An 18,669-nucleotide genomic window follows, 5' to 3' on the forward strand; every position below is an offset into this window, starting at 1 on the left:
GTTATTGTGACAGTTATTATTTATTCCTACTGGTAGCATTTTACCAATGTGATACATATTATCCAGCCCAGCTACAAAGCCAAGGTTAAACACCGAGAACCTCCACTACTCGGCAAGGTCCACTGCTATCAGTGGGAAGAGTCAGAGTGCTGAGCTAGCTGTCACAGGTGGCTTTTGTTTCCATTTGCTGAATGAAAGAGAAATTGAACAGTATGTCAAGATTAGCGAAGGGTCTACTGTGTCTATTGAAGGGTATGGCTGGCAATGACTAATACAGTCACTTTTCGCTTGCACAAAGTCAGGGTCAAAATGTATCTTTATCTTATCTTTAATATGAAAGGAATGATCAGAGTTCTATTACCACACCCAGGTACTTAGATCATTACCATATGAACCTCGTCCTCTCCCTTTTCCTGCTTTGCTTCAGACTCCAGCTCTGAGTGTGAAAAGGCAGCCTTCATGTCACAGGCTGAGCTGTGAAGGAATACTACCCTAGAGCATCCTGCGAAATACTGAACCAGAGCTATTGCTGTTACTTCTTTCTTAAGCCCCCCACATCTTTCAAAACTGATGATTCTTAAAATGAGTTCGGAAATTCAATTATTGTACAAAACACCCCAAGTACTCTGGTTAAAAATGTTTTTGTGAGGCAACCTCCCTTTTATGCCCTATATACTGTTATCTAACTTTAACAACTAGAAATTGTTATTTATTCAAATAGCAGCTTGCTTACTTTATGACACTGGCATAGAATACTTACATGCCTAAAGTTAGAATGGCTCCACCCGAAGAGTCTCCAAAATCTTGTTTAGTGTAGTGAGGACAATAATGACATTCTTATTATTAAGTACAATAGATATTTTTAAAACAAAGCTGGTACCTCCTATTTTCTTTAGCATTGATAATATTCTTCCTCCAGTGGATTATAGATCAGAGAGAGGTCTAGATAAGAATAAAAGCAGCTCCTTAGCAGAGTAGCTTGGACTAATGAAATGAAAACAAGATGCTGTTTTTCATTCACATCAAGCCTGAGCAAGTATTTGGGTTAGTTTTATATGTCAAAGCCAAAAGGCTAGGCTTAGCAAAGACTGTCTCTTGCTTCAAATAAGGCAGGCTGAGATGTACATCATTTCGCTCACACACAGAACTCCCCTCCCTTTTGTTCCTGCTCCTCTCCGGCTTTCGAGCTGACTGACTCCTCCTTCCTGCAGCTCTGAGGATCGCAGGCTGATTGAAGAACACGGCGGTTCCGATGGAGAGCCGTGCTCAGTGACCCTCTGTCTCTCTCTCATTTTCTCTCTGTCTCCCAGTCTCTGAACCGGCCAAGCTGAAAACTACCCGATAATCTCTCTGCCTTTGAATCCAGCTCTGGAGCCAAATGCATCATTTTACTGCTCTTAAAAAGTGAATAGAGTTTGATTATCTCAAGTCCAAGCTGCTTTGCTCCACAAGAAGGACCCAAAAGGACCCAGACATCATTGTTTTCCAGTCTACTTGAGGAGCTTTTGCTTTCATGCCTGAAACTTGCTGGTTTCAGGAGGGAGTTTTTGGCTTTTTTTTTTAACTGAAATGTTGAAAAGTTTCTTATTGCTGCTTTAGGTGGAACCCATTTTTCAAATATGAGTTGAGTCAGGTCTAACGGAGACTTGTCTGACCGTTTTCTGCAGGAGTGACCGTGGAACATCTTGAGGGAAACTTGGTAGGAGAAAATGAGATTTGATTTGCAACTAACAGCCATGCTTACTAATCGTGAGACTCTTTACAGACCTATTGAAAAAGAAATTGAATATTGACCAAGGATAATGTCTGTGTTTCTCAGTAACTTATCCACAAATGACTCTAACCTGTGGAAAGGAAACCGTAATTCGACAGACCCTTTAAATCCGCCAGGAGCCGTGAATATCTATCTTTTTTGTCTGACATGCCTAATGACTGTGGCAGCCCTGGCAGGCAGCATTTATTCACTGGTTTCTCTGCTGAAAATGCGGAACAGAACTGTTGTGTCCATGCTTGTGGCTTCCTGGTCTGGGGATGATCTCATGAGCGTCTTGTCGGTGACTATCTTCATGTTTTTGCAGTGGCCAAATGGGGTCTCTGACTACTTCCAGTCTCTGTGCACCGTCTCCGCCTTACTTTATTTATGCCAGGGCCTCTCGAGCAACTTGAAGGCGACTCTCTTGGTCTCCTACAACTTTTACACGATGCACAAGGCTGTGGGGCGCCAGGCAACCTCCAGAAGAGCCGGCCCGGTGCTCGGCGTGGCGCTGACCGTGTGGGCCGCCAGCCTGCTGCTCTCGGCGCTCCCCCTGTGCGGCTGGGGCGCCTTCGTGCGCACGCCTTGGGGCTGCCTGGCCGACTGCTCCAGCTCCTACGTGCTGCTCCTCTTCGCCGTGTACACGTCGGCTTTCGGACTGCTAGCCGGCCTCTCGGTCCCGCTCACTCACCAGTTGCTGTGTTCCGAGCAGCCGCCGAGACTTCACGCCAACTACCAGGAAATTTCCCGCGGCGCGTCCACTCCAGGGACCCCTGCAACTGGGGGGAGAGTGCTTTCCCTGTCCACAGATGATGCTCAGGGTCCGGCCCCGCGGTGCTCTGGAGGATGCTCCCCGATCTCGGACACCGTGTTTGGACCGGGTCCACCCGCGAGGAGCGCAGGGCCAGGGCAGGAGCCGGGGCACGGTGCTGCCGCTGTGGCTGGAGACTGCAGGCGCGAGAACCGGGGGACTCTCTTTGGCACCAGGAGCTTCACCGTGAGCGTAGCGCAGAAGCGCTTTTCTTTGATCTTAGCGCTGACAAAAGTCACCCTTTGGCTGCCCATGATGGTAAAAGCGCGATTGCTCACGGGGTGCGGATGTGTGTGCCAGACAGTGTGAGTGCGTGTTGAGACCAGCGCCCCTCGTTTGGAGGGTCACCCAGAGATGTGCAGTTTAGTCCGCTTACAAAGGTATCTCGGCTGGTTTTAAGGAAGCACTTGGAGGAAAGCAGTTCACGGGTAGGACTAGCAGCCGCGAAGCCTTTGTTAAGTGTTTCTCGGCTCCCCCCTGAAAGCGGGGACCGCTCTCAGGCGCGGCAGACTTAGTTTTCCCAGGTCTGTCATGGTCAAGGGTGTTCTCTCTCCGAGCAATGTCTGGGAGTATTCAGAAAAGGAGGGAGGCAGTGAAGGAAAACAGTGTATGCCTCTATTATTCCCCCAGTCTTCTGTCCTGCCCTTATCTTTGCCCCATTCCTCCCTAGATAAGTCGCAGCCCATCCCCATCAGGAAGAGAGGAGAGGCATAACCCCTAGTAGAGAGAGCAGAGAGCAGATAAAACAGGCTTTTGTTCACACCTCCAAGAGACAGCCAGAGGAGAGAGGTGGCAGGTGGTGCCCTGGTGTGACGGGCATGGCCTGGCAGGGGTGAGCGGCTAGGGATATGACAAAGGACATCTGGAGTACCAGGTCCAGGGTTCACAGATGCTTGCCTGTTTTCTGGAATAGCGTTTTTTCATGTTGTGAACTGTGCTTTCCTGGTGGAAACTTGAGCTGGCAGCCAGCACAGACCAGGCGCTCGAGAGTGGAAACCCTCAAAAGCCTGTGCGGTCTGGGGCAACTGGCCTCTTCCCAAAGGATCCTGGTAGCCCAAAACCAATGATGCCAGCTCAGGAGCAGAGCTTCTAGCTCTCAGATAGCAAAGGGGCCTGGAGAAGGGAGCTGAGGCAGCATGCTTGGGGGAAAAGGCTTGGCAAAGTGGAAAATGTTTTCCTGGGATAGGTCTGAAGCTCTCTGCTTTTACAGATCCACATGGCGGTCCAGCACATCTTGGGGTTTCAGAGCCTTCCCTTTGAGATGCTCAGCTTTATGCTAACCCTCCTGGCCGCCACTGTAACTCCAGTGTTTGTTTTGTCCAAACATTGGACACACTTGCCCTGTGGCTGCATCATCAACTGCAAGCAGAACACATATGCAGTGACATCGGATGGGAAAAAACGTAAGTCCTGGGTAGTGTGGAGGTTGAGAACAATATGCAAAGGGTCAAATACAGAAAGGTGGTCTATTGAGAAAGTTGCCTTAGTAGGTGATGAAGAGTCCAAGGACAAGTGAATTGGTGCATAAAAGGAAGAAATGTTAAACAATTATCGGCACAGTGTTGGAGTAAATGTTAAATGAGGCAGGTTTAAAACAACTCTGTGAACTACATGTACATTGAATGATTATTTTAGGTGTTTAAAAAAAAAGAGAATTCACTCAACCCAGCATGAAATCAACAAAGGACTTTAGATGTTATATCCACCATAACTCTTAGCTCTGAGTAGAAAATAAATCCTCCTCCCAAGTCTACCTAGGAGAAGCCTGCATCTTTGAAAAGTTAAAATTCATTATGTTAAAGTTTATCATTATTGAGTGGAACAGTAAAGAAAAGCATTTCCATTCTTTTGCAGATTGTATTCTTTCAGGGTGTTCGAAAGTTTTCAGAGTAAGCAATAGGAGCACCTAAAAACATGTCCAAAACAAATTTTAAGTGTATGCTTCTGCTTTTAAAAAACATTCACATATATACACAAATGACAACGCCCCCCATACCTATAATTTCAAGAAAGGACAAAGGTTGGCAGAGTTGTCAATATATGTTTACGTATAAATCTCATCATTAGTTACTTTAAAAAAAACATCTGTTTTAAAAACTACATCTCTAACAGGAATGGAGTCATTTATAAAGCTCACTAGAGTGTAATTGCTCCTATACCAAGACAGGAAAAGTTGAGGAATGATCTGTATGTTTTTACTCTGTCAGTAAGGAAAAGGATATCTTTTTTGTCATTCCAGAAAAAAGATAGGATGTTCTACCATTTAATAAATCTAATACACTAATAAATGCATTAGTGTATGCTGAATTAACTCTTCCATTAATTGTCCTTAGCTCAGAATAAGCAAGTATATTTTTGCTTAACAGAGAAGAAAGAGTGAATGAAAACAGTCCATCTCAGACTATATTAGGGCTATAAAAACTGGAGACTGTTAAAGAATACTCTGCAATCAGTTCTTCAACAGGGTTATTTTATAACATTCAATAGTCATGAACTGCTCATTTTCCATGTGTTTATGACATTTAATGTCTAGATAATTTTCAAATGACCTGAAGATTTTTTTTAGTGTTAAGGATGCCATAAAGTTTTATTGTCAATAGATGCCAAATTCATCTATGCCCTTAAAATACAGTAACCACAGAACTTGTAATAAGTATGTGCTTCTGGAGATTAATATCCAGAGCAACAGTGACACAGAAAATTAATAATAAATCTTTTTGATAGAAAACACAGAAGAACATAGAACATATAAAAAATGCTTACAGACCTGAAAGTTCTACCATTCTATCAAACATTAATATTTTGTTACTAAATTAATGAACCAATCCCACCTTATATATTTAAAATTGTGAGAGAGACAAGAAGAATTTAGAGCAGTCTTTTTAAGAACTAAGGGGCTTCCCTGGTGGCTCAGAGGTTAAAAGGCCTCTGCCTGCAATGCGGGAGACCCGGGTTCGATCCCTGGGTCGGGAAGATCCCCTGGAGAAGGGAATGGCAACCCACTCCAGTATTCTTGCCTGGAGAATCCCATGGACAGAGGAGCCTGGTGGGCTGCAGTCCATGGGATCGCAAAGAGTCGGACACGACTGAGCGACTTCACTTTCACTTTCTTTTAAGAACTGAAGGACACCTCTCTCAATGCCAAAAACAAAGCGCACAACATATCTATCTCTATAAAACGTCTGGGAAGCAGTCTCTCTGGCACTGCACAAGAAAGAAGAACCGACAGCAGGCCAGTAGAATCAATAGTCAAGTTAATATCTCATGTTTGAGATTAGAACCACACCTTTCAAGATCAAAATAATATTTTTCCTCAAAAATGCCCATTGCCTTTATTTGTATGGGGCAATACAGGGAAAGATGTAAAAATTCTGAGAAGACGTTGAAATGTAAGCCTAGAGAACCATGGCTTCAAAAATAAAACGTGAGAAACATTCGTTTAAAAATGGCTTCATTCTCTTTTGATCCCAGGCTCTGCCACAGGGAAATTATAAGAATAAGAATGGTGTATTTTCACTGTCTGACCGACCGTAAATTTTTCTATTGCTAGGATGACACACAATTTTGAAACTCCAAAGATGGCTCATCCTCAGGTGGGCAGGAGCTTGATCAGTTACTTGATATAGTACTTTGATTCTATATAGTTATAGTACTTTGATGGCTCCAGTTTCGCACTTAAGCTTTTTCTCCTTAACAAATTAATGTCCCCCCCCTTTAACTTTTGTTGTTGTTTTGTTTTTTTGCTGAAAACTCCAGGATCAAGAAAAGGAACATATTTTTTCCTAACTCATATTTACCGTAAATATGATATAAACATGATTCTACATCTCAGCTTCACTGTATGGAAACTGAGAGACATGCAACCAGAAAATGAAGTTTCCAGGGATAATAGTTCTCTCCTGTTTTCAACAATAATCTAATTGTTGTATTACTAATGTCTCAAGACAAAGGTGGTTTTAAAACTAGATGGTTTTAAAACAGAGATCTCAGGTGGCAGACATATGGATTGGATGTGGCTTTCACACCCATTTTGCTTTAACATTAAACAGTTCAAGTAAAATATTTTCTGAGTATAAAAATCAGATTTTCAGCTTCCTTTTTTTTTGATGAAGTCAAAGTATCTGGTGACATATTATGTCTAAAATTGTCGTTAGCAAGATGTGATTAAAATCAGAAGACTAGAGCTATTTCTCGTCCTAAATAGGGCTTTGCTTTTCAGAACAAATGAGCGTGTGTGCTCAGTTGTGTCCAATTCTTTGTGACCCCATGGACTATAAGCCCACCAGGCTCCTCTGTCTGTAGAATTTTCCAAGCAAGAAGTAGGAGTAGGTTGCCATTTCCTCCCCCAGGGGATCTTCCCCACCCAGGGATTGAACTCATTCTCTGCACTGGCAGGCAGATTCTTTACCATTGTGCCACCTGGGAAGCCCCAGAACAAATGTAACAGTGTACTTATTTCTCATAAGTGTAGTGTTGATTTCCAAAAGATCCTGACTCTATCCTGATGGTCATTAAGCTTCTTGTAAGTTACTAGTCAGTTATTGTCTACCCTGTTATATTGTTATAGCCTATTACCTTCATTAGTTACTCAGAATTTACCTCTAGTGTTAAGGAAAAGTAACTAACAAGAAATATTTCTATTGGTTATATCTTATAATTAACATACTTCCCTTAACTTCAGTTCAGTTCAGTTCAGTTGCTCAGTTGTGTCCGACTCGTTGCGACCCCATGAATCGCAGCACGCCAGGCCTCCTTGTCCATCACCAACTCCCGGAGCTTACTCAAACTCATGTCCATCGAGTCCCTTAACTTAAAGATAGCATATTGGGGACATTCTGCTTTTATTAACATATTTCTCTCAAGGGTCTGATTAGCAGTACAGCAATTTCCCATAGAGGCTAATAACTCCAATTCTGGAGTCAGCTTTAAATTCAAATCTCTTTAAGTAAGTAATCTTAGGTTTCCTTTATCAGCCTCAGTTTTCTCAAACGCAAAATAGAACCCATTTGCCTATTATTATGTAGGGTTGTTGTTTTGTTAAATGACATGACCCTTGTGCCTAAGTGGCCCTAGGATGCTCTAGTTCCCCATCTTTCATGATTGGACTTCGTTCTTGAAGCCTACCTCAGACTGCCTCTTGCACCTCATAACATGGAGGTGGATTGTCCATTGAACTCGTTCTTTAAAAATCCTGCTATTTTTGCTTTATATACTTCATAGTGATGATGTATAGCTAATAAGATATCAATTTATATGATAAAATTGGGGTTTTATGACAGTTTTTGTTTGCTTAATATCCTTGAATTGACCACTTGTCACTTTGTATCTTATTTTAGAAAAAAAGAAAACCTATCAATAATTGAAACATCCCTTTATTCATCTTTCACACTATTAAAACAAAGAATTCTAATTTAATTTTACTGAACTGTATTATCAGAAAAACTTAAGTAGCATTATAAGGGAGACAGTGAATAGTGTTAACATCTGTTTCTACTTTTCCATTTTCTTTGAATAGAAATTTTTGTTTGTGTCCTGGCTCAAAGAGTGTTTTTGGCTCAAATAATGAATGATAACTATAAATTCTATCTTTCAGTCCGTGGAATTGGTTTGTAAATCTTCAGTTCTGAGACAATTTCAGTAATAGAATCAGCATATGAATGACACAAGGATGTACTATGAAATAAATCAAACTTTACCTGTTGTTTTCATAGAAAGTTTATAGTTTGTAATAAACTTCTCCCCAAAGGATCTCTCAATGTGTGCTAAGTGTGTGCTATAAAACACAGAGCTATCCAAGTAGAAAAAAGTTTTGAAATGAGCCATGTTTGGAAGATGGAAATCAAAATATTACATTGTGTTTTGTCTACCATCTTGATATAGCTTCATTCTTAATACTCAAAAATTATCTAGTATTTAATACATTCACATGAAACAATTATATCACTTCTGTCACATTCTCTCTTGTTATTTTACTAAAACTTTACACTGTATTCACCAAATAGTAGTAGTGTATATAGGATGTCATCATATTTCATCTGACTTAAACCATAAAAAGTTTTATGCATTCCTGCTAAACTCATCTTGTAATTAATAAGATATAGACCTGTTGTAAAATGCTTCATTTCACAGAAATATAAATATATGCACATTTTTACAATTAATTTCAAATTATTCATGGTATTTTTAAATGTTTAAAAACTATTTCAGCATTATCTAATTTTTTAATGTATTCATTTATAAACATAAATGTCAGGAATGATATATATCAAAATATTGAAAGCAGTTATATCTGTTGTTGGTATTGCCAGCTGAATAGCTCAAAGAATATGAAAAGTTTCCCTTTTGAGTTTTTTTTAAGGATAAATTGCTTTTGTTGTGTTTATTTATTTATTTGGCTGTGATCTGTTATAGTTGTGGCATGCGGGAACCTTGTATCATGCAGATCTTTCATTGGACACACAGACTTTCTCTAGTTGTGGCAGTGTGGACAATCTACTTGTGGCGTGCAGGTTTAGTTACCCTGATGCATGTGGGGTCTTAGTTCCCAGACCCGGGATAGAACTCACATTTCCTGCACTGAAAGATAGGTTCTTAACCACTGGATCACCAAGAAGTCTCTATTAAGAGCTTCTTAATTAATACCTAGTAAAATTTATAAACAATGTATTTTATCCTAAGATAAAGAAGTGCACATATAGCTAAACCTAAAACTGAAAATATATGAGACTTCTAAAATTTGTAGTTAAAATTTTAAATAAAACTTGTTTAAAGACTGCAGGGTTCTGGAGCTGTATGTATGTCAAGCCTTTCATTATGTAAGTGACAACAATTAGGCCCAGAATGATACGATGGCTTGAATTTGTGAGGCACTATTGCTTTGCATAATTGACAAGATCATTTTAAGATTTCATACTAATCAGGTTTAACTCACCTTCTTATTTTTGTTCCCTTTGTATATTCAACTGCTGTTTACATCTACCTTCGTAATCGTGGGATTTTGTTTTTGTTTTTACATAGCCAAGAGGAGATGCTTTGAATTCAATCTATCATTTCAGCAAAGTTATGGAATTTATAAAATAGCACATGAAGATTACTATGATGATGATGAAAATTCTACAGCCTGTCACAATCTCATGAACTATGAGTGCACAGCTACAAAAGACTCTCAGAGAGACACTCGTATCTTCAGTGCCATCAAAGTGGAAATCAGCACCACACCCTCTCTGGACAGCTCCACACTAACAGGCGTCAACAAATGCACAAACACTGACATTGCAGAAGCTGAACAGGAGTCCCACGGGGCAAGAGGTGTTGATCCACTGCTCTCTGAAAAAGCAGAAGGTGATATTAAACATGGTGAAACCACCTCTTTGGAAGGGCCAGAAAGAAGACTTTCTCATGAAGAGAGTCAGAAACCAGACCTTTCAGACTGGGAATGGTGTAGGAGTAAATCAGAAAGAACTCCTCGTCAGGTACAGTAAAAGATTGCTATTATTGAAAAGTAAAAATGAGACCAAGCATGACAGCATGCACAAAAATTATCAGTTGTTTATTTCATTCAAGATTGGATTCACTTGCCTCAATTAATTTCCATAATATTAGATTTATTTCAACGTGTCTTTTGAAGGACTTCTAAATGTTTTTCATTAGTTCTATATTTTCATTCAAGTTCTATATATTTGGGGAGTGGCAGAGTTAAATATGCTTTCTGAGAAGGGCAAAGCATTCTATTCTAACGTCATGTAGTCCATATAAATTCAGACTAGATGCTTGAAACTTATCTCAAGTTAATTAAATTACAAGTTTTGTTTTTCTTCACCTGAAAACTTTACACAAGTCCCTGAAAGAGGTTTGGGGGCAAATGTTTTAACAACTAGTGATGAAGAAATTGTCCTGTTGCAACTGTACTAGATAGTTTACATATTAACTTTGCTGAAATTAGTCCCTCTAATACTCAGCAAGGAAAAAAAAAGATCTATTTCAGAATACACCCAAGTGAACCTTTACAAAAACCCTGCTTTATGTTCCATCTTTTTAAGGATTGAAGAATATTTATATAATGTTTTTTAATGAAAGAATTTGTACCTTAAGCTCATCTCATTCTTTCCTAGATTTCAGCCTGCCTAGAATGGTGAGGAGTACTTATTTTATTAAAATCATAGTGTGACATTGATATAAGATTGTTCTTTCCTCTAAATGCTCATATCTGATCATTAAAGTTGCCCTTGCTTTCCACACAATTGATTTACTTGGAAAAGATACCTTTTTCTTCCTGACAGTGTAAATCAAAATCCACTTGTCCATAGTCTCTGAAATTAAAAATATAATTCTTCAAATATCCACTAGTAATAATGCAATCATTGATCAAAAACATGACCACAAAGCACGAGTTATGAATATGAACAGAATAATCTGAGATTTCCTTTATTCTTCTTAATCAATTAAAACTACCAGTTTTACTTTGATATCATCAGTTTTAAAAGTTGGATAATAGAACAAAGCATACAAAACATATGATAAAAAATAATTACACATAGTTTTCAATGATTGGATATCTTCAAAAAATCACTAATATTTACTGTAAATTGAAAAATACCATGAAAAGTATATTACTAATAGGACACATTGTTCTGTCCGTGTGGACGCACTGACAGAACACACACATTTTTAAAACAATGCGGTATCCCAGCTAAAAGGGGACTCCCTACAATATTATCCTCAGTTTGCTCCTAAATAGTCTAAACCTCCTGGTTCTCTCGCACTTAAAAACTGAGTGGCATTCATGATGAAGTGAGTGTGTGTGTGCCGGTGGGCACCCACGTTCGCCCTAGTGACTTGGGGCTACTGTGCCCTATGCCACTCCCCTGTTCCGCCCTCATGCTTACCCCTTATCAGTTACAGCTATCTTGACCCTTGCTCACGCTTTCTGGTTTTACTGTTTTATCACAAATGAGTGTATTTATAGCATAATATATTCCTTAGTTTTGCTTGTTTTGAGTTTCCTAAAGATAGCATCATTTCTGGGTGGGACTTGTGTTTTTTTCTATACTGCCTTACTTTAAATGACTTCATTTTCTAATTTATTTTGTCAAAACAATGGGAAATGCTGCCTCAACTATCACAATTTACAGCTTTTATTTAAAAGCCTTAGTTATATTTTTGGAGAATATAATCCGTTCTCCTAGAATTGGGGGAATATGTAAAAGGATCAGACACTGCTTACATCTAAGTATATTGTCTTGTGAGAATAGTGAAGTACAACTTACAAACCTCTGTAAATCAAAAACCAAAATGATACATGGAAAGCACAAAATGCTGATCAACCCAGGTATCTTTCAACTACAAAGATTGCTTATTAAGTATTAATATTGTAATATTTGTGAAGAGCAAGTAGTTCAGGAAGCAGATTTTAAATGATCCTTTAAAAATATTTAGTGGTAAAATAGATAATACAATGAAAAATAAATTTATATTTTAATAGACTAATTAAAATTAAATTAAATACTATCATAAATTTAAAAAACAACAGCAAGAAATCCTTAAGTTATAGGCTGATGTTATTGGTATGACTTTTCCTTATCTAATCACCTATGGACTTTCAGGTTAACATTATAACCAAAATGTGTTTTAGGGTTGAAAAGCTTTTCCTCTGACCAAAGATTGGTTTTAACTCTTAACCTATTCTTCACCAGCACATATTTCATGGGAAAAGGTAATGACTTAGAAAGCACTTTCCTTTCATTCTCTCCTTCCAAGTTCTTTCTTCGCTCTGAAATCAACTTAACTTATATATCTTATAGATACATTAAACTTTAGTAGATATTGTAGTAATTATGAAAACACTATCTTTTTATCTTCTATGGTTGTATTTACAAATATTTAGGCTCAATTTATCAGTTCATTGAATTATCCATGTTCTTTGTTTTGGGGCTATAAAAAACACAGGTTTGATTTAAAATGTATTTAACTATCCCTACCATATTTTTGGGCTTCCCTGGTGGCTCAGAGGTTAAAGCATCTGCCTGTAATGTGGGAGACCTGGGTTCGATCCCTGGGTTGGGAAGATCCCCTGGAGAAGGAAATGGCAACCCACTCCAGTATTATTGCCTGGAGAATCCCATGGACGGAGGAGCCTGGTGGGTCCAAGGGGTCGGAAAGAGTCAGATACAACTGAGCGACTTCACTTTCACTTTCACCATATTTTTACAATGTGCTCAGTCATTCAGTTGTGGCTGACTCTTTGCAATCCAATGGACTGTTGCCCACAAGGCTCCTCTGCCCATGGGCTTCTCCAGGCAAGAATACTGGAATGGGTTGCCATTTCCTACTCCAGGGGGTCTTCTCGACCCAGGGATCAAACCCATGTCTCCTGCATCTCTGCACTGGCAGGCAAATTCTCTACCACTCCACCACCTGGGAAGCCCTTTTCTTTTTTTTAAGAATACAATAAACATTGCTTTTTTTTTTTTTTTAGCGTTTATGCAAGTAAACAAATTCTCAGTATATCGTGTTGAAAATTCTGGTAGGCGTGAGAGTTTCAGATCAAGGTTAAGTTATAAAGAAAAGGGTAGTAGAATGACTTGAGTAGGTTTAAATGCTGTCTGACAAAATGTATCCAAGGTGAGAGTGTTTGTAAGACTAAAACTCAGTGTTATACTTAGCCGCACAATTGCTTGTTTTTGGACCCCTAGTAGGTTGAATCCTAAGCAGGTCATTGTTTTAAAGTTCAGGAAAAAAATGGAAATGTCAGAGGTCTTCGGTTACAAAGTTTTAATGCAGTTGCCATGGTGTGACTGTCCCTCAAATGAAATAATGATTTTCTAGAACCACAAAGTTTTGTCATCTCTGAATAAAGAAAATTGTACTTATAAAATAACTTGGTAACTTATTGGAGATCACTTTTTCTCTTTTAATACTAATCTCATCAGGGTATCCGTGGATTTCATTTTCTTTTCTTTTAACTTGTTGTCTTAGAGCCCTAGAAATTCATTTATTACTATGAATTAGCAACAAAGATATGCTGTTATCATGCACTTAGTCCCACTTATAATTCTATATCATCATAGCATTTAAAAGATGGAAGGTCCTCTACTATACCAGTAGAATATAGAAAAATAGATTCTGAAACAATCCTCAAATGAGAGTCAAGTGCTGGAAATGACTGGTTTTTGAATTAGCCATACCAACCATTTGGAATAATGAAGAATAAACCAGCAAGAACTAACTTAAAGTCACTGGGGAAATCAAAGAAATTTTAATTTTAAGGAAAATGTTTAAACTACCTAAAAAAATAGTTTTACAAATCAAAGTTAAGTACTTCTTTCTAATATTTAAGTACAGCTTTAACATCTAATTACCAAGAGGTGGATTTTAGTTTAAAGAATGGGGCAAAGTCATTCATATCAGTGTATGCCAAGAGCTATCACAATGTTGTAAAGTAATTAGCCTCCAGTTAAAATAAATTAATTAATTTTTTAAAAGTAAAAAGAGAATGTGGGGATAAGACATTTGAGTGACTGTAACATCAAAACTCTAATAAAGAAATACACTTAAAAAAAAAAGAATGGGGCAAAATCAATCCTTTTCACTTAATATATGCCCCCAAAGTGAAATAAGACTTGAATACCCCAGTATACATATCTCTTTCCTCTCCCTAAAAAAGTGCATCTTCCCTTTTCATTTTAAAAAATAAACTATTAAAAATTTAAATCAAGCATAAGATGTTAGTGTTTCCTCTGACACTGTCACCTTGATAATTACAAATGCTTAAACTTGCTCTCTGAGTAATTTTTGACATTTTAAACTGAAGTGACATAAGGTGAAAACTCACATATCACCTCCTGTTTGTAGCCTCAAGGCAAAGATGTAGCCTCATCTTAACACAAAATGAGTGTTTGGAATATAGATTCTTTATATTTAGTTACATCTGTTAGTTTGGAGTGGTTAATTCCACTCACTGGTCAGAGATCTGAAAATTGTTACACTGCTTTCTTTTTTCAAAACATTTATAATCTTTTTTGTTTTATGATTACAAGGTAATATAATTATTGTAGAAAAAGTTTAGAGATTGCTGCCAAGTGAAGAAAAACACCCACTTTTAACCACCCAGAGTTAATCACTATTTACATTTTATCATATAAAGCTTTAGGCTCTTTCCTAAGCGTATATTTTCACTTTTGACAGAAATGGGATTGTAGTGTACTGTTTTGAAATCTGCTTTTTTCTACTTGAGAGTATAATATTCACCTGATTTAACTTGTTTGAGCCATTTGTGTGATTATCTGGTATAGTTTAGAATGGCTGTTTAGAGTGTGGTTTAAAATTTGTTGATGAATGTAAATTTGTTCTCAAGTATTTAAAGTCTTGAAAGTTGAAGCTAAGGAAATTTCATTGTAAACTAATTTGAATATTTCATAACACATTTTGTGATCCTCACAGCATGTACCATTTGCTGAAATGAAGTAAAATTGAGCTAACTGTTCAATTTCTATGGATTCAAGAGGATTAGCATTGGGTCAAAGCTTATGTAAAATCTTATTCACTTTTTAAGCTAAGGATTGTGTTAATATCCTCAAAAAATCCTCAGGGTTTAAACCTTAAAGGCTTTGTGTTGGAACCGCCCAGTTATGGCTTAAATCTCTTCTACAGCTCCAATTGTTATCCCTTATTTGAACTCAAGTAGCTGGAAACACTACATTTTTAAACCTTTATTATTATGAATTCACTTTAGAGTTACAAAACAGTTTTTAAAATATTATGAGAGTTCTAATATATCTTTCATCCAGTTCTATTAATGTTAACATGTTACATGATGATAATGCCATTATTAGGGAATTAATAACTAATTTATAGATCTTATTTCAGTTTTACCAGCGTCCTGCTGATGTCCTCTTTTCCGGTCCAGAACCTGTTCCTCAATTCATTACTGCAGTTGCGGTCATGCTTCCTCAGATTCTTCACTCTCTAGCAATTCCAGTCTTTCTGTGTCTTATCACAGACGACTTTGACACTTCTGAAGACAACCAGCCAGTTTGTTTCACTTTGCTTTGTTTCTCGGATATCCTTGAGTTTGTAATTAACACATGTTTTCTATTAATCAAACTGAAGCTACAAATTTTTGACAAGAATAACACAGAAGTGATGTTTTCCCTCCCCAGCACACCATATCAAGAGGTTCATGATGTTGATATGTCTTATGACAATGATATAAACTTTGATCACTTAGTGGTGCCTACCAGATTTCTTTATGTAAAGTTACTATTTTTCCCTTTGTAAATTATAACTATTTTGTAGGGAGATATTTTTGACACCATGCTATGCAACTGTTGTTTCCTATCATACTTTTGCCCACTAATTTTAGCATTGGTTGATGAATGTTGCCTGTAACAATTATTATGTGAAAGTGATTTTCTATTTCTATAATTTCTTCTATATTTATTATTGGAATTATCCTGCGAGAAAAAAAAAGATCTCTTCTTCTGTTATTTGTGTTAGTATGAGATCATAGATACTTATTTTAATCTGTATGTTATTAGCAATACTATTATTTATTTTATTACTCCAGTTAGCCTACATTTGGCCATTGGTCTATTTTGACTTATTCAGGTTGATGCCTTTATCCATTCAACATGCCATTCTCTGTCCCTTTTAGCACTTCCTTACTTTCTAGCAGTACAAGGTATTAGTCAGTATCATCTTGCATTTTTCCTGACCCATCCCTAGAATCAATCATTTTCCTAAGGAGTTCTAGTTCCTTTTTTAAAGAATGGGATTTAGAAACCAACATCTGGGTTCTAGTTATTGTTATTGTTACTGAGATGTCTTGCTTCTAGACCTATCATTGAACAGATGTAGGAATATATGTATGTATGCTTGTGTGTGTGTGTGTGTGTGTGTGTGTGTGTGTATTTCCATATCAATTTCTCTTTAAAAATCATTTAAAACCATAAATTTAAACTGATAGCTCCAAGTCCAATCGAATATCACAGCATTCATTCAAACCCTTCCTTTTTCTTTTTCTGAGAGTCAAAAAACTGGTTCTCATTCTCCACAAATTTATTTACTTATCTGCTCAATCCTGATATACACATAAAGTAGTTTTAGAAGTGCTAACCCTGGTGGCCCAGTGACTAAGATCCAGGGCTCCCCATGCAGGGGGTCCTTGTTTGATCCCTGGTCAGGGAACTAGACTCCCACGTGCTGCAATGGAGAGTTCACATGCCTCAACTGAAGAAGCCCCATGTTGCAACTAAAAGAAAACCCATGCTGCAGTGAAGCCCGAAGATCCTATGTGCTGCAGCTAAGATCAATACAGCGAACTAAATAAATATTTAAGAACTACTACTTCATGCTAGTGTGGGAGAAAACATTAACTCAAATATAATAGTTGTGCTTATTTCTTTTTATTTTTAACCTTAGAGTTGACACAGTTGTCCACTTTTAGTTAGGTTATTTTCATTTCCATTCCCTTCATTTTGTATTACATGTCGAGTTTCTCTCACATTCTTTTTGATTTTGATTATTTATGCTTAAGTATGTGAAATGACTGGGTTTCCCAGGTCACTCAGTAGTAAAGAACCTGCCTGCCAATGCAGGAGACGTAAGAGGTGAAGGTTCAGTCCCTGGGTCAGGATGGTCCCGTGAAAGAGCAAATGGCAACCCACTCCAGTATTCTTGCCTGGGAAATCCCACAGAGAAAGGAGCCTGGCAGACTATGGTCCATGGGGTCGCAAAGAGTTCGATATGACTCAGCAGCTAAACAGCAGCAGTATGTGAAATAATTACTGTTTCCAAGAGTCAGAACTGCTGAAAAGGGAGACCATCCACCCTCACTCCTCTTTCCCATTCTTGTTTTCCCATTCTTACCACCTGTCCCCACCTATCCCCCATAAATAATCAAACATACTTTCTAGTTTAATCATCCTGTATTTCTTTTTGCACAAAGAGCAGGTACATACATATCTTTTTTTTTCCCATTTACTTTTATTAGTTGGAGGCTAATTACTTTACATCATTGCAGTGGTTTTTGTCATACATTGAAATGAATTAGCCATGGATTTACATGTATTCCCCATCCCGGTCCCCCCTCCCACCTCCCTCTCCACCCCATCCCTCTGGGTCTTCCCAGTGCACCAGGCCCGAGCACTTGTCTCATGCACCCAACCTGGGCTGGTGATCTGTTTCACCCTAGATAATATACATGTTTCGATGCTGTTCTCTTGAAACATCCCACCCTCGCCTTCTCCCAGAGTCCATAAGTCTGTTCTATACATCTGAGTCTCTTTTTCTGTTTTGCATATAGGGTCATCGTTACCATCTTTCTATATTCCATATAGATGTGTTAGTATACTGTAATGGTCTTTATCTTTCTGGCTTACTTCGCTCTGTATAATGGGCTCCAGTTTCATCCATCTCATTAGAACTGATTCAAATGAATTCTTTTTAATGGCTGAGTAATATTCCATGGTGTATATGTACCACAGCTTCTTCATCCATTCGTCTGCTGATGGGCATCTAGGTTGCTTCCATGTCCTGGCTATTATAAACAGTGCTGCGATGAACATTGGGGTGCACGTGTCTCTTTCAGATCTGGTTTGCATATCTTCTTTTATCTTGTTCTTCTTTACTTATATTCTTTTGTACTTTGCTTTTTTAATTATGTCCTAGAAGTTTCTGTATATCAGTCATAGAGATATTCCTCATTATTTATATAGCTGCATAATAATCTATAGTGTAGATACACTATAGATACACTACTCTCTAATATGGAATTTAGAAAGATGGTAATGATAACCCTATATGCAAAACAGAAAAAGAGACTCAGATGTATAGAACAGACTTGTAGACTCTGTGGGAGAAGGCGAGGGTGGGATGTTTCAAGAGAACAGCATTGAAACATGTGAATAACCTTATGCAAATGCATTTTCATATTGTTGGAAGTGTACTTTTAGGATAAATGCCTAGAATTAGAATTTCTAGGTCAAAAATTAAGTGTAATTTTGTTAGAAATGGTCATACAAGTTTGTACTGCCACCAGCAGTGTGTAACAGAAGACACTTTCCACCACCTCCTCAATAATAGACTGTATTATCATGCTTTTTAGTTC

The 18,669-nt window shown here is 38.0% G+C and overlaps 1 protein-coding gene across 2 annotated transcripts in view; it reads left to right on the forward strand.

Annotated features, from left to right (window-relative positions):
- Positions 1-1,162: 1,162 nt before the first annotated feature.
- Positions 1,163-18,669, forward strand: part of GPR149 (G protein-coupled receptor 149) — an 81,784-nt gene continuing 64,277 nt past the window's right edge. The window contains exons 1-3 of one of the 2 annotated variants that reach the window (XM_020879457.2): positions 1,163-2,822; positions 3,775-3,967; positions 9,582-10,036. In XM_020879457.2, coding sequence (XP_020735116.2) covers positions 1,803-2,822; positions 3,775-3,967; positions 9,582-10,036 — 1,668 coding nt within the window. In that variant the 5' untranslated portion in view covers positions 1,163-1,802. The remainder of the gene's footprint in view (positions 2,823-3,774; positions 3,968-9,581; positions 10,037-18,669) is intronic. The other variant, XM_070466559.1, reaches the window with a different exon arrangement.

Source organism: Odocoileus virginianus, chromosome 4, assembly GCF_023699985.2.
Source record: "Odocoileus virginianus isolate 20LAN1187 ecotype Illinois chromosome 4, Ovbor_1.2, whole genome shotgun sequence".
Taxonomy (NCBI): domain Eukaryota; kingdom Metazoa; phylum Chordata; class Mammalia; order Artiodactyla; family Cervidae; genus Odocoileus; species Odocoileus virginianus.